The sequence below is a fragment of the Arachis ipaensis genome, chromosome B07, assembly GCF_000816755.2.
Source record: "Arachis ipaensis cultivar K30076 chromosome B07, Araip1.1, whole genome shotgun sequence".
Lineage (NCBI taxonomy): Eukaryota > Viridiplantae > Streptophyta > Magnoliopsida > Fabales > Fabaceae > Arachis > Arachis ipaensis.
The window spans coordinates 123679741-123696025 of record NC_029791.2 but is presented as its reverse complement, the minus strand read 5'-3'; the positions used below and the strand labels follow the sequence as shown (position 1 = coordinate 123696025).

Here is a 16285-nt window from a genome sequence, read left to right as displayed (position 1 = left end):
GCCAGGAGGGAACGTCAACGCAGGAGACAGAAAGTGCAAAATCTCCAGAAGCTGCAAATTTGATAGAACAATTAGACGATTTGGTACAAAAAATAGCAAGCAGTGCGGCGAAAGAAAAAAGTAAAAGTCCACAAATTCAAAAGGAGACTGGGGGAGAAAGTTCTGGGAAGTTTGAAACTCCTGAGGGAATAAATCAGATTACGGATGATATGAAAGAAAAGTGCTACATCTGGGGGACACGACTGAAGACTTACGCAGATGGCTGTACTGACAAGTATGACCACATCTGCACTCTGATGGCGCAAGATAATTACATTTTATTTAGAATGCACCTTGCATCCCTCCAGGCAGAAAGTTATATAGAATCTGAGGTAATATTAGAATAACATTAATGTTTTACACCAAAGTTTACTGCAATGTTTATTAACGTAAATTGTTTTTGGCATATATTTCTAGATTGTATCTGCCATGTGCCACATCCTCAACCGGAAAAATGATAAAAGGTTTCAAGAACAAGTATACTGTCTGCCCCCGATATTGTGGTAAGTTGTGTAGTCATTTGGGTGTATTTAAGGTATTTACTTGGGTGTATTTTCAGTATTTCATTTTTTGTTTCGCAATTGTTGCAGAGCATGGCCCTTTCGAAGCACCCAAAGGGGGAATTCATATCACCAAAAACCAATAAAGAATTCAGGGTGGAAGACTACCCGAGTTTTATTCCCTTCATAGATGCAAAAAAAATAACTTCTCATCCATATGTAAGTTTTCATTTGCTAAATTTGTTAGTACCGTTCTTTACTTATATGCTGAATAAAATAACACACTGTTGAAATGTGGCAATCTTTCAGATTTTTGCACCTGTTTGCTACTCGAGCCATTGGTGGTTATGGGTGATTGATACAACAAAGCGGAGATGTCGTATACTTGACCCGCTACACAAAAAAGCTCCAAGCGATGAGAGAAAGCAGCTTAATAAATTCACTGTAAGTTGCCTCTGTGTTCTTTACTTTAATAGATAGGTCTATTTCAGTTCAATATAAGGTGTATGTATGTTCTGTTTTGGGTGTAATTATGTTCTCTTTTGGGTGTAATTTCTTCGTCGGGTTGGGTGTATTTTGTGGAACCATTTGCCTTTGTATCTTGTGCATTCATTTGGGTGTATGTTGTTTATCAAGTTGGGTGTGTTTCGTTAGTTGTGTTGAATGTATATTGTCCATTCAGTTGGTTGTATCTTGTGCATTCATTCGGGTGTATTACTGATTTGTTTTGGTATTTAAGGCATATGTATTTTCAAGATTGAAAGCATATGCTGGCGGGGAACCTCTGCAGAAAGACGAGAAGGGGAAGGAAATTAAAGCATCATATGTTAAAATATCAGGCCAAAAATCAAGGTATAAATTTGTGACTCTGAACATTAAACTTTCCTCCTAAATGAGATTTGTAATTTATTTTCTTCGTTTTCAGCTATGACTGCGGTATCTACGTTATGAAGTGGCTTGAGTTAATTGAGCCGGAAAATATTAAAAAGGGAAAGTATGAATGGGATAATTGGAAACAGGTAACTGTCTTTAGAACTATATAACTCTGTATTACTTTACTGAATTAATATTGCTGTTTAAACAGAATATACTTTTTAATTGTAGGAGGAGGTGGACCACTATAGAGTGGAGTATGCTTCGCGGATACTATTCAGTGAGATGAATAAAGAGAGAGATCAGGCAATTAGAGAGAGTAATGGTATAAGGCTGTCGAAGCCATCCTCTGTATTATTGAGTCCGTTTTGTCAGATAAATTCTGCTGATATAGAAACTGCGTAATCCAACTGCTGGGTAGTTTGTAAATTGAACAAATGCTGTAAATATTTGCCATTTATCAACAACTTTTATTCCATGTATATTTTTTTCCATATTTAAACTATCTGTGCTGTTAAACTGTGTGTGCTGTATTCAAAAGCTGTATTACAGGTGGTAAAATATGAAGGAAAAAATCAAGGCATATATAAACGCAAGTGTAATAATACACCCAAGATTGCATAAAATATACACCCAAACTGTCTGTGCTGTTAAACTGTCTGTGCTGTATTCAAAATGTATGAATTACAGGTACTAAAATATGAAGAAAAACATCAAATCAAATATACACCCATAACCTGCGAATTTTTACACCCAAATAAAGTTGAACATACACCCTGAAATCTATTCCCCCCACTGATGCTTTGAGACTAAAACCCTGAACCCTTAACACTTAAAACCTAAACCCTTACACCTAACCTGTAAACCCTAAAACACAAATATTATATATATGTATCTATATGTAAATTGTGAATTAACAAAAATACACCCAAAAGCACAGTGCTTCTACACCCATATTCTGAAAAACTATACATCCAAAGAGTTATCCCCTGCTGCTGGTACCCTGAACTGATAATTCATAACATGTCCTTGATATTGGCTGGAATTTGAATGCACCGCTGATGCAGCATCAAACAGGTTTATCTGAATATAGCACTCACATATTAGCTAAACTATTAACGAGAAAAATAAACTCAATCGCCACAAATTTAAAGAACATTACTTTTACCTCGCTTAAAACTTTCGTCTTCTTCTTCTTTGTGGCATTTGCGATCTGTTTGTCCAACTTTGAACCTAGCCTATTTTTTGGACGTCCTCTTGTTCGAATCCTTGGCGGGCTTTGAAGCTCGTTAACGGATTCCAAGTTGGCGTCTTCGTGGGATAAAGAAGATGTCCCCTTCCTTTTGGCTTTTAAAGATTCCATCTCAGCCATGACGTTATCGTACGGACGGTGCAGAATTGCAGTCAGTTCCTCCGAATTCGGATGCAAATTCGCAAATATTTTGCGAACGAAAAACCAATTGGTCGAACCTCTTGCTTCTTGGCTCCATCAGTGGCTCGTCGTGGCTGCTCTTAATGTGTGTATGTTGCCTCTTTACCTTCTTGCTCCATCGTTCCAGTATATATCTAGGTGACACTTGGCTTACTTGTTCGAAGCTTAACACGCTTAGTGCGTGACGACACAGTATCCCTCTCGACTCGAATAATAAGCATTGGCATTTTACCTCGGCTGCAACTGAGTCGTAAGTAACCACAAACTTGTTGAATATTAAGCTGGAAACTTGTTCTCCGACTTCGTATACTGAATAGCCTAGAGCGGAATTCGTTAATCTGGTGATGCAATTCGCCTTTTCTCTAAATTGCGCTTGGACTTCCCTAAACTTTTGATGAGTGTACGCATCTTGAAACTGAGCTTCAATGGAGGATTTGGTTGCACACGGTATGACCGTATGAAAATCTGCAGCATCTGATTCTCTCTCTGCTTGCTCCCTGCTTCCGAGGCAATTATCGTATTGTTTGACAAACTGAATAAGCGAGCTGTTCCGGGTGATATACTTGTTAAAAAATGAATGCATGCTCTCGCTCCTTTGTGTGCTTCTCATCCCTGCCCAGAAGTAGTGATCTAGATAGATAGGAACCCATATGTGACGGTCTTCATACAGATCTGCAGAATACACCCAAACACAGACTCTAAATACACCCGAGAGAACATGCAATTTACACCTCTGATGCAGATTTTAAAAAGACATTACCTGAAAGCCACTTGTTGTCCGCAAGACCAAAATTCAGCAGAAAATCATTCCAATTCCTATCGAATGAGTCTTTGCTATAAGAGTTCCAAACAACTTGGCTCATTTCTTGTTCAATATCGGCATGTCCCTTGTACCCGTTTAATTTGCTTGGAATCTTCTTCATGATGTGCCAAATGCACCAGCGGTGAACTGTTGTTGGCATACAGGCCTCTAAGATGCGCACTGAGAAACCCTTTCGGAGCGTTTCCTCCCATGCAACGAAGCCAACATTGAAATAACCATTTGAATGATTTAATTTCTTCGTTCTTCATCAAAGAGCATCCGAGAAGTGTTGACTGACCGTGGTGATTCACCCCGACAAAAGAACCACAGACCAAATTATACCTGAAACAAATTACCATAGTCCAGAATGCAAAATCATTAGGTACACCCAACAAATGCTTCGTATACACCCAAAAAAACAGCCAATATACACCGCTTAATAGATTGATCCTCCTCGAGTTCGAGCTCAAAAAAGAAATTCTGATTCTTCTCTTTCATTCTTAACAAATATTTCTCGAATTCCTTTGCATCTTCTTGTTCGGAAACATTCCGCACTTCCCTGGTAATATAATTTCTCACGTCATTTTCGATAAAATTTAACTCGCGGTGACCCCCGGCAGCCGCAACAAATGATTGGTAGGTTTTGCTTGGTCTGATACCGGCCTCCTCGTTATTCTCTATTGTACGACGAATGGACATGCTTAGTTCCCTGTGCTGTTTGAGCATCTCTGCTTTACTTGGACAGCAGGGGTGTGAATGATCCAGCACAACCTTTGAAATGATCCAAGCACCGACATCCTTCAATGTGTGTATATAAATTCTTGCAGGACAGTTTAGACCGGCTGTTGGATTGGTCTTCTCGGTCGGAGATATTTTAGATTTCCATTTTTCCTCTCTGCTACATGTAATCAGTTGATTCTTAATCTCGTTTCCCTTCCTATTTATGCACCAAACTCTTGTAGAGAAATCTGTAGCCTTGGCGTAGTTCCTGTAAAATTTTCCAGCATCTTCAAGGGTGGTAAAGGTCATTCCAACCTTCGAAACAAGCTCGTCATCAACAACCGAGAGAGGCTGCACATTACACCATGTCAAAAACTGTAAATACACCCATAGATATGATTCAAATACACCCAATCATGTCTAATATGATATACCCGAACCGCAACATCTCAACTAAAATGACAATAAAGCCATAAACTGTAAATACACATGCTGCAGAATACACCATGTCAAAAACTAAAAACACACCCAATCATGTCTGATATAATACACCTGAATAACAACAACTCAATTAAAATAACAAAAAACCAGTAAAGTGTAAATACACCCACACTTCTAACAAAAATATACCCAAAAAAGACCTGATCTACACCCGAGCGTCTGCTATAAATTCCAGATAATTAATCAAAACTAATACATTGAATCGACAGATTCATGTTAACGTGTTAGTTTCACAATCGATGTTCAACAATTTTTCAACTACACAATGCTATACAAATTAATGCAAGAAAATTCATACTAATCCTATGTAAATCAAACCTCAGAAACTTCGTTAGATTCAAATTCATAATCCACTTCGCCTAGATTCAGCTGACAATCTGAGGTTGAATGATCCATTATCTTCAAAACGAGTTCAAACTTTGATTTCAGAAAACAACAAATCAAAATAGAAAACGAAGCTCGAGTTGCACAGAGAGAGGAAAGTAACGTAAACGAAGAACATACCAGTGAGAAAAGGAGAGGAAAAGAACGATGGAGAAGAAGGAGGGAAGACGCACGAGAAGAAGAACAAACAAATCTCCAAATAACGAAAACGAAGAAGGAAACAAATCTTTTAAATTTGGTAGTTAGATATACGCGAGATCTTATATAGCGCGTGTATACAACGTATGTGTAGCAGCGCGTTTTTTTGTTTTATTGCTTAATGAACTTGTAAAGCATACAAGCCTTAATGGCTTGTATGCAGAGCTTTTCCGTAAAACTAATTCGTGACTTTGGGTTCAATGCAAGGAAAGTGTGTTCGAATCTTTAATTTGTTGAGGCAGTAATTCATTATGTATGAAATATATTAAAAATGTATAAAGTAATATACATACATATATAGTCTAATTTTTTTATATAAAAAAATATTGGTATTTTTGTTAGAATTGGAATTAATTGGTGTAATTATAAATGAGTGAATTCATAAGAAAAGTTTAGGGACTAGTAACTTTATTAAATTCTGATCAGCATGTAACCAGCAAAAAAAGCGAGTAATTTCATACTATTGAATAAAATTTTACGCCATTAAAAACATCATTGATGACTATTTGATGGTTACAAATTATAAAGTTGTTAGCCCTCTAACACTCCTCTTTTGTAGGTGAGAAGTCAACACGTGAAGCATGTTACAACACGTGAAGAGCGTGTTGAACATGTGACAATATTCTAGTCAATACGTAGGAGGCAATAATATAATACACTTTAAATGTCAATATTCAACCAAAATACTATTTTTACCTCCATATTAAAAATAATTTATGATATATATATATATAAATTAATTTTTGATATACATATAATATTTGTATTCACATGTAATAGTGCAGTTGGTTGACTTTTGTTGTGAAATGCAATTGGTTGACTTGGTTCTTTCTTGTTTCTTATAATCATCAGAAGTTTAGGTAAAAAATATGGCCTCAACCATTTTGCATTGTTCATAGAATAAATTCTAAAATATTGATTAAATGCTTTTCTTTGGACGGTGTTTACATATTATACTACCTCTTCCCAGTATAACTGGAGAGGAGTCACATGTATTCTCTCACGTTGTTGTTCTTCTTATTATTATTATTATTATTATTATTATTATTATGAAAAAGTACGAGGAATTAATGGAATATTGTACAATAGAAATTTAAAAAGTATTAGAGATATAACTATTAGTGTTATCTTTTTTCATCAGCTGAAATTTTTGGAATGAGTGATATCATAACATGATATTAGAACTTTAGATCCGAAAAATTAAGAGTTCGATATTTGGTGAACCAAAATCAATTTAAGCTTTTATGGGAATTATTATTATTATTGCTTCTTCCTTGCTTTGTTTATTAGTAGCGCCTCCATGTGACTTAATTTTTAGGGAAACAAAATTATGCGTAAATAGAAAATTAAAATATGAGACACTAATACACCATCAATTCATAATATGTTAATAGATAAGTAAAAACACAAATTTTTAAATATGTTGGAAAGATAAAAGGTTTCTACTTTAACATTAATGCCCTTAAAAGATATTTTTAGCTAATTTTATTTCATAATTATATAATCCGAATCTAAAAATTTTAAGATTTGTTTTGTGTTTTTATTTTTTATTTTTAATGTTTTTATTTTAAATTTTTGTAAAAATATTAAAAACAAAAAAAATTGTATTTTCTAATTTTATTTCTTATTTTTATTTTTTAACTAAAATTTTAAAATAGAAATATTAAAATACAAACCAAACACGCATTAAATTTTAATTTTAGTTTTCTTTTTTAATGGTATAAAAAAGAACCCTTTTTCTGAGCTGCCCATGTGTTTCTTACTAGCTTTAGTGGTAAACGGATCTTCACCAAACCGAATCGAATCCAAAACCCGACCCGAGACACAGTGTCGTGTGTAGAGGCGTTGTTTATGTTTGATGACTTTGATCTGTAAAATGGACCAACCCAATTTGGAAGTTGGAAGGAAACAACTCACCTCCGCCCACCCCCCCTCTCTCTCTCTCTCTCTCTCTTAAACTTTTCACTTTCTCTCTCTAAACCATTTAATACAATTCTTCTCTCCCTCTCTGAATTTCGGTTCTTACTTTTTAAGTTTTTACAAGCTCCTGTTTTCTAGGGTTTTTGTTCTTCTTTGATCCAACTGATTGCTAATACTCATTTCTAATAATCTACAATCTAATCAGATTCAGCTCATGTAGTGAATTTTTCAGTTAACTAGGTGCTATTAATTTTTTTTCCTAAGGCGTCAGGTAAATTAATGGCTCAATTCCGGCGAACTCTGTCGCCGGCGTATCATGATCGGCAGTACCCGAACGGCGCCGGCGGTGTCTTATCTGTTTCATCTCCGTCTCACAAGTTCTCTTCCACAAACGCCAAGTATACATCTCCGTTTCCGGCGCTGGCGACGAGTGCGGCGGCGCTTCGGAAGTTTCTCGCCGGAGTCTTTGTCCGGAGGTACGGCCGGAAAGGACAGTGGAGGAAGGCTCTGTACCGTTGCCTGCTATGCTTCTTCGTCGGTTTCATGCTCGGAATGTTTCCATTCGGCCACCACGTCGTCGTCGACGACGTTCGCCCTAGCGACATGTCGTTCGAGATCAAGCCACCTCACGCCAACGCGCAGTTGCTTCAGGAGAATCACGTTCTCAAGAACCGCGTCGGCGGAAAAGAAGGAACCGAAGTAGTTGAAGCCGCGGTCGGTGGCGGCAGCGATAGCGGCAGAGAGAGCGGTTTCATCATCGATCCGGTGAGCCTGAGCGTAGCGAACCATCACTCGATAGCGGAGCGCTTCGATTTCGTGCCGCGGAAGCAGCTGATTGTGGTAACACCGACCTATAACCGTGCTTTACAGGCGTATTTCTTGAATAGGCTGGGGCAGTTACTGCGGCTGGTGCCTCCGCCAGTGCTGTGGGTTGTGGTGGAGATGAATGCGGCGTCAATGGAGACGGCGGAGTTGCTGAGGAAAACGGGAGTGATGTATAGGCACTTGGTTTGCGCTAAGAACTCGACTGATGTGAAGGACAGAGGAGTTCATCAGAGGAACACGGCGTTGGAGCACATTGAGCGCCATAAGCTTGATGGAATCGTTTACTTTGCGGATGATGATAATGTGTATTCGCTTGAGTTGTTCGATACCTTGAGAGACATCAGGTATAAAAGAATCTAACCTAATGTCTTCTGCACCTGTTGATTTTGATTTCTATGTGATTTTAATTTTTATTATATTGATGTGTTTGTGATCCGTGGCTGTTGCAATTATATGACGAAGGTTCAGTCCTTTGTTTGTTGAATTTTGTTAATCTTCTTTCTTCAGTTATCATGGTTTGTGTAACTTCATTCCATTGGCTTTTTGATCATTGATTCCTTACTTACTATTGCTCTTTAGCATAAGTTGATTGCATGTTTTGATTTTCCATATACTTGCCAGCTTTTTTAGGATTACTATATAGTATCAATGGTTTCCATAGAAACACGGGTAGAGAAACAAGTATCAAGAAAAATTGGTTTGAATATCCGTGAACTTAATAAATGCAATGTTTTGTGGGACAATTCATTAAATGCCATCTGTGATCATTAGGTTTTATTTATTATCTTTTAGTATACTTTTGAAGTTGCTACCTTCTATTCTTGCAATCGGATCATTTATGTTGCAGTTTTTAAAACCATCTTAAACCACTATCTGTTTTGTGGTTTCTGGAATCAACGAGCAGTATATTTGTGGATCTAGCATTTTGAGGCATCTATTCAAGAACTCTGTTCGTCTACTTGTGCAGTTACCATATGATTGAGATGATTCCTATCCTAATTTTGTTTTATGTTCCTTTTGTTGACATAATTTGGTACTTCCGATTGAGCCAATCCTACTTGAAAATTACATTTTCGCAGTGAGTGACACTATTGGTTCAATCCTAACAAACTAACTATACCAAACATGTTAGGTTTGGTGGCAAGCAACCCACACTATTCATCAGAGAACCAAACTTAAAACCTTAGAGAAGGCAATTAATGGTGGAATATGAATATCCTGTTAATGAGAGTGTTCAACAGATGTCTTGGTGAAAGACGCAAACAATGATATCACTAGCTAGTTGCTGACAGACTTTCATTAAAAATTAGAGCTGATGAAATTTGTCTTGGTTAACACCTTTTCATGATGACATGAACTTGAGCTTTAATGATTTTCAGCGTTTTGGGATATACATATAAATAATTCTGTGTGAAACATATAGTCATGAAGTTTTTTTTAGATCGGCTCCCCTAGTTTTTATGCCTTTGGAGTCCTCAGATATTTCTAATGCATTAACTGGTTTTGTAGTCGCTTTGGCACTTGGCCTGTTGCTATGCTAGCACCCAGCAAGAACAAGGCTATTTTGGAGGGCCCTGTATGCAATGCAAGCCAAGTGATTGGATGGCATACAAACGAGAAAAGTAAAAGACTTCGTAGGTTTCATGTTGATATGTCTGGATTTGCTTTTAATAGCACAATCCTGTGGGATCCAAAGCGATGGCGACGCCCTACTACAAATCCTATTCGACAATTGGATACGGTGAAAGAGGGTTTTCAAGTATGGCTCCGACTGTTGCTCTTTGCTGTCCTGCCCCATTAATATCTTCTGATGTCCTTACTGCTTCATCTTGTTTTTCTGCTAACTAATAAATATCACCTGTACTTGTTATAATTACTAGCCGAATTTGCCTTTGGTCTTTACAGGAGACGACCTTTATAGAGCAATTGGTGGAAGATGAGAATCAAATGGAAGGTTCTCCTGTTGGTTGTTCCAAAGTATTGAATTGGCATCTCCATTTGGATTCTCATAACGTAGTTTATCCAAAGGGTTGGCTGCTTCAGAAAAACCTAGATGCTGTGGTCCCTGTCAACTAATCCTTCTCCGAATCTATTGTGAATATGTGATAGGTATGACCTGATTGTCCTTGTAATGCAGTATATAGAATACTATTTGTAAATACTTAAGGAAAAACAGAACGTGTCACATCTAAAATGTCATCTTATGAAGTGATACCATAGAAAAACAATGTTAATAATTTGACAAAGAAAGTTAAACTTTTCGGAGGATGTCATGCTTGCTCTGGGCCTTGTAACAAGTTGAAATTCATATAGCTTTATAGCTTTAACCTCATTGTAAGCAAATTAACTGGCTTTTGTTCATGACAGTTTGCCCATATTTGGTATTGGTTCGTCACTGAATAGATGGGTGCATCAGTTAGCCATCTTTGGCACTGATGCATTATGTTGCACGCCAAGACAGGAACTGGTTACTAGTCTTTTCATGAGTTCCCTTGCACAAAATTATATGCAGAGGCAAAATTTTTGTAGAATATGTTGCCTTGTTTGTTTGAAGGAGACAAAGATCGTCTGCGAAGAAAAAAAAAAAAACAAAAGAGAGGAAGAAGGAAAGTGGGGAAAACAGGACAAGGATTTTATTCAAATTACATGATGTTCAAGGTTATACACAGCTATGTATTAGGTATATATAGATCATAGATTTTTCTTGGGGGCTAATTTGATGTGGACCAAAACTGTTTCTGATTTAGGCCTTATCAAAATCTGCAGAGGGGTAACTTCTCAACTTTGTACTCTATTCCTTTTCATTCTTTCAATTGATGGTATTCTTGCAATACTTGAGTAGTTTGGATGAATTTTACATATTAAATGACGTGCACGATAATATGTAAAGCAGTTTGAACTTTGAAGGCGAATATTTCTACATTGAAAGGACTCTGATGGTAGACAATTATTTACTTGTTACAAGGACAACAATTAGGGTACTACGGCAAAGTATGTAATTGCTGTTCAAATTTCTGTGGTATTTAGTATAACATGGTTACTTGGTCGTCAATTCTGACAACTGTAAATGACCTGTTGTCCAGTCTTGGATCAATGAATTTTGTAAGATATATATACTTTTAGTATTTTAAATTTGATGTTTATCTGGGACCAAATTTGAAGCCGACATGGGCATAGTAGTAGTTGTAATGATAAAAATGTGCAGTGCTCAACCTCTAGAGAAATTGGACCAATTCGATATCACCATTTATCTTATCCTTTAATTTTGGATAAAGTATATTTTTTGTTCTTAAGGTTTATAATTCTTTTAAAAATATTTTAAATGTATAATTTTATTCAATTTTGTTTCTAACGTTTTCGATTTATTCAATTTTGTCTTTAATGTTTTCTATTTATTTTAAAACTATTTCTAAATGTTTTCAATTTTGTCATCAATATTTCAGATGAAATTAATATTCAAGGATAATTTTGATATAAATCGAAAATGTTAGAGATAAAATTGAATACAATTAAATATTAGGTCACAAATGTTACAAATAAAAAACATACTTTACTCTTTAATTTTTCAGTTGAGTGGAACCTGTGATCTGAGAACCGCCATTGCCAAATATAATTTTGACACCTTGTGGGTTAAGTCAAAACAAACGAAGCAGGTTGGTTTCCACCTAAAGATAAGTGATTTGGTAGACTTTATTTTGAGGAGGCTAGTAAAGGGATTTTTTTTTTTAATTTGTGAAGAATAAAATTGGGTGAAGAGCATGGTTCTAAAAATTGAACCGGACCGGTCAGTTTAACTAGAATAACTGAGAACCAGTCACCTAATCAGTTTGGGTAAGGTCAGAAACCGTTTGATAAAAAATCGGTGAAAAAATCGGTTGAACCGGCGATTAACCGGTAAACCGGCAGAATCATCTGGTTTTTTTGCGGTTTTCTGGTTTGAAAACCCCTTCAAAACAGCGCCGTTTTTGGCCTTAAAAAAAAAAAAAAAAAACCTAAATCATCTACCCAAGCCCGGACCCCCTCCCCCCAAACCAAAAGTCCAACACTCCCACTCATCTCCTCTCATCTCTTTCTCAAAAAATCAAAGTTGAAAGAACAGATGGAAACCCTAACGGACTAGCCGCGCACCCACCGCAACCACCGCAGCCCCACAACCCCGCGGAACCCACAGACACTGGATCTCCTCTGCTCGAGCGTGCTTTCTCTCTGTTCGCCGGTGTCGCACCGTGGAAGCTCCGTCGCCGTCGCAGGAGCTGTGTCGCCATCGTAGGAAGCTCCGTCACCGTCCTAGGAAGCTGTGTCGCCGTTGTAGGAAGCTCCCTCGCCGTCGCGTGGAAGCTCTGTGGCCATCACCGTCTCTCCTGTTCAAGCGCTCTCTCTCTCTGTGTTCGCCGGTGTGGCCGTGTCCTTTGTCGTCGCCGTCACTCCCCTTCCTCCTCGCTGCCGGGAAGCAGTAAGCACTCTGACTCTCTGAGTGTTGATGCAGGTCCCAATCTTCATATTTGCAAATCACTTCACTCGAAAGCTTTTATGAAAATTTTAAGACAAATATGATTACATTTGGCATCAAATTTTTCATTATTTCTAAAAATTGTGAATGAGTACATAGTCTCTTATTTTATGAAACTGGAATAATCCTGTTGATTGTTGATTTATGATTCTAGAATGATTTTCTAAAATGATGATGATGTTGTTACTGATATGTTGTTGGCTTGTTGTTGATTTTTCGATGATTACTGATTAGTGATGATTAGTGGCTTTGTTTAATTCTGAATTGGAGTTGGATTTAGTTGAGTTACTGGATTTAATTCTGAGTTGCTGAGTTAATAATATTGATTTTGTTGATGTTTGCTTATTCTGAAATGCTGATTTTCTGAAATGAGGATGATGTTGTTGCTGATTTTCTGATGATTACTAATTAGTGATAATTAGTTCCTGTAGGTAGTTGAATTTTGTTAATATTTTTTTGGTGTAGAACATTAGGTGTAATTTTGAATTTTATTAGGTTAGAAAAGATCAAATTTAAATATTTAAAACTATATATTAAATTTTTAATTAATATTTAATTAAACCGGTTGAATTCCGGTCAAACTCCGGTCGAACCAGTAAACCAGTGAACCAGTTACTTCACCGGTTCATTGACCGGTTCGGTTCTCGCAACCTTGATTTAATAAACACTTGTAGCAGAACTTTCGGTGTCAGTCATTTTGGCATCATGCACTATATGTCTTGGGAGCAAAGCTATGTTTGTTGTTGAAATTTGGACTCTTATGGGTCTCCTTTAGCATGTAGAATTATGGTGTTTGTCTGTGTCCATTATTTTTCAGTGTGGTTAACTACTTAACTGGCGTGACAATGTTGTAACTTCACAACTACTTTAATGTCTTGCGTTACTTTATGACCTTGCAGCTGCTGTGAGGAAGGAAATTTCAGATGAAACAGATCGCATAACTGGGAAGACGAAACAAATTTCTAACATTCCAATTCAACTCAGCATTTATTCGCCACATGGTAAGTTGTTTGCTTATCAATTGATGGATGTAATTTTATATAGGCCTTATAATTTGTCAAATTGTTCTGTATGTACCTTTCTTTCTTCCCTTACCATTTCATACCTTGTCATTGAACATTTGATTGTGGGGATGAATGGTGATTTAGGGTTCAAATAATGCAAGGTTATCTTTTCTAGAGTAGCGGAACAGTCCTTAATTCTTTTGCTTCTGCTTTATTTCTTTTAAGTTGCCTGCAAAGCTCATATATCTAGAGTAGTCTCAATACATTATTCGTGTGTACCTCTGGTAAATTTCTCTTGGCAGTTTGTTTCTGTGGTTAACTTTCTGTGGCTTTGCCTGCAGTTGTAAACTTAACCCTTATAGATCTTCCTGGGTTGACAAAGGTTGCAGTAGGTAAACCTCAAAATAGGCCCGCTTGCTCCTCCTTCACCAACCGAATCTCCATTCAGTTTCCTCTTCGTCTCTGTTCGAAGTTGGAAGCCTTTGCACACTCTGCAACTTCAAGCGCATACTCTGCAATTTCAATGCTCACAAGAAGAAAAATCCTCAATTTATTCTCAACCCAATTCGCTTCTCACCAATTCAATGCAGTTTCGAAGTTGTCACGAGTTCCTTCGCACCCTTATTCTGAAATCCACAAAACCCTAAACCCCTTTAGGGTTTTTCTTTTGTGTGCATGGAATTCGACGCAGGCATCGAAATTTCCCGAATACGAGATGCCATCGGTGACGTGGGGTGTGATTCAAGGTCGCAAGGAGAAGCTGGTATCGCGGGTCATCGTATTCGACTTCCTCAGGGGTTTGGGAATCGTCCCTGACGAGTTGCAGGACCTTGAGCTACCTTCGACAGTTGAAGTCATGAGGGAGCGCGTGGAGTTCCTCCAGAAACTAGGGCTAACAATTGATGACATCAACGATTACCCTTTGATGTTGGGATGCAGTGTGAGGAAGAACATAATTCCTGTTTTGGGGTACTTGGAAAAAATTGGGATTTCAAGATCCAAACTTGGGGGATTCATTAAGAGCTACCCGCAGGTATTGCATGCTAGTGTGATTGTTGAGCTTGTCCCTGTTGTGAAGTTCCTTAGGGGACTTGATGTGGAGAGGGAGGATATTGGGTATGTGTTGCAGAAGTACCCTGAACTTCTAGGGTTCAAGCTTGAGGGTACTATGAGTACATCAGTGGCTTATCTTGTTAGTATTGGGGTTAATCCTAGGGATATTGGTCCCATGGTGACTCAGTATCCTTATTTTTTGGGGATGAGAGTTGGGACTATGATCAAGCCTTTTATTGATTACTTAGTCTCTTTGGGACTGCCAAAGAAGATTTTGGCTAAGATGTTGGAGAAGAGGACCTATTTGCTTGGATATGATCTTGAAGAGACTATCAAGCCAAATGTGGATTGTTTGATTAGCTTTGGGATAGGGAGGGAGTGTTTGCCTTCGGTTATTGCACAGTATCCTCAGATTCTTGGATTGCCCCTCAAAGCCAAGTTGTCTTCGCAGCAGTACTTCTTCAGTTTAAAGCTTAAGATTGATCCTGAAGGTTTTGCGCGAGTCGTGGAGAAGATGCCGCAGGTGGTTAGCCTTCACCAAAACGTGATCATGAAGCCGGTCGAGTTCCTCCTCGGAAGGGCTATAGCACTGCATGATGTGGCTAGCATGGTGGTCAAGTGTCCGCAGTTAGTAGCACTGAGAGTGGAGCTCATGAAGAACAGTTTTTACTTCTTTAAGAGTGAGATGGGAAGACCACTGAAAGAGCTTGTAGAGTTCCCTGAATACTTTACTTACAGTCTGGAGTCTAGGGTCAAACCAAGATACCAAAGGCTAAAGAGCAAGGGGATAAGGTGTTCATTGAATTGGATGCTGAATTGTAGTGACCAGAGATTTGAAGAGAGGTTGCAGGGTAATTATATTGAGACTGAAAGTATAGGTCCGACATTTTTAATGGGTGGAAAATTGAACCTGCCAGGTAATGCAATTCTTTCAGATGAGGAAGAGGAGAGTGATGATGAAGTACTATACCGAAGAACTGTTTCTTTATAGAACAATTTTTCGTTCTTTTTTTTTCCCGGTTATATACTGATGAAACCATTACAAGACATAGTTGTCATCTATTTTGCTCTCAACTTCTATGAAAATTATGTCTTGTTTTGAATTTTCAAAATGTTGTAAGATTCCTTAATTATTTAGTAACACTGCCATAAAGACATAATTTTGTAGGTCTCCCAATTTGTGCAATTGTGCTTGAGAAACTTCGTTAGGTGCAGGTGCCATAGGTAAATCAATCAGATTTTTTAGAAATATGAACAGTAATAAACAATGCGATTTATTCAAGAATTAAAAAAAAAAATCAGCTTGGTAGACATTCGAATAATCGGGTGTTGCATTATATAAATTCATCTTAAGAACCACTATAAAACAAGTTGCAAGTAGAACTAGTAATCATTCAGCTTGCAAGTGTTGGCTAAAAGTATGTTGAATGGATTGTTAGACAAAAAAATGCAAAAAAATTAATTAGCATAGTATTTCCATTTTTTTGTCAAGCTCTCTCACGCCACTCTCGTCTCCGATGTGTC

At 37.5% G+C, this 16285-nt stretch overlaps 3 protein-coding genes across 3 annotated transcripts; all 3 read left to right on the top strand.

Moving 5' to 3' along the window:
- LOC110265159 lies at positions 210-1846 on the top strand. The gene is made up of 6 exons (XM_021107994.1): positions 210-371; positions 457-516; positions 630-695; positions 1279-1391; positions 1465-1558; positions 1644-1846. Exons 1-6 carry the CDS (start codon positions 210-212, stop codon positions 1815-1817), a joined length of 669 nt encoding a protein of 222 aa, XP_020963653.1. The 3' UTR covers positions 1818-1846.
- Positions 7320-11383, top strand: LOC107606251 (probable beta-1,4-xylosyltransferase IRX9H). Its single transcript, XM_016308277.2, has 4 exons — positions 7320-8538; positions 9704-9953; positions 10100-10303; positions 10562-11383. Exons 1-3 carry the CDS (start codon positions 7649-7651, stop codon positions 10268-10270), a joined length of 1311 nt encoding a protein of 436 aa, XP_016163763.1. The 5' UTR covers positions 7320-7648; the 3' UTR covers positions 10271-10303; positions 10562-11383.
- Positions 11953-15933, top strand: LOC107607925 (transcription termination factor MTERF4, chloroplastic). The gene is made up of 4 exons (XM_021107993.1): positions 11953-11978; positions 12205-12680; positions 13604-13705; positions 14050-15933. The coding sequence occupies exons 1-4, from the start codon at positions 11953-11955 to the stop codon at positions 15750-15752; spliced, it is 2307 nt and encodes a 768-aa protein (XP_020963652.1). The 3' UTR covers positions 15753-15933.

Bases quoted from the DNA above. Each gene is read 5' to 3' on its own strand.
- LOC107607925 (XM_021107993.1), top strand. From the start codon at position 11,953: ATGGTTCTAAAAATTGAACCGGACCG. The intron at 11,979-12,204 runs GTCAGTTTAACT...CATCTACCCAAG, and splicing joins CTAAAAATTGAACCGGACCG to CCCGGACCCCCTCCCCCCAA. The intron at 13,706-14,049 runs GTAAGTTGTTTG...CTTTGCCTGCAG, and splicing joins CAGCATTTATTCGCCACATG to TTGTAAACTTAACCCTTATA.
- LOC107606251 (XM_016308277.2), top strand. From the start codon at position 7,649: ATGGCTCAATTCCGGCGAACTCTGTCGCCGGCGTATCATGATCGGCAG. The intron at 8,539-9,703 runs GTATAAAAGAAT...CTGGTTTTGTAG, and splicing joins GATACCTTGAGAGACATCAG to TCGCTTTGGCACTTGGCCTG. The intron at 9,954-10,099 runs GTATGGCTCCGA...TGGTCTTTACAG, and splicing joins CGGTGAAAGAGGGTTTTCAA to GAGACGACCTTTATAGAGCA.
- LOC110265159 (XM_021107994.1), top strand. From the start codon at position 210: ATGAAAGAAAAGTGCTACATCTGGGGGACACGACTGAAGACTTACGCA. The intron at 372-456 runs GTAATATTAGAA...ATATATTTCTAG, and splicing joins AAAGTTATATAGAATCTGAG to ATTGTATCTGCCATGTGCCA. The intron at 696-1,278 runs GTGGAAGACTAC...TTGGTATTTAAG, and splicing joins AAACCAATAAAGAATTCAGG to GCATATGTATTTTCAAGATT.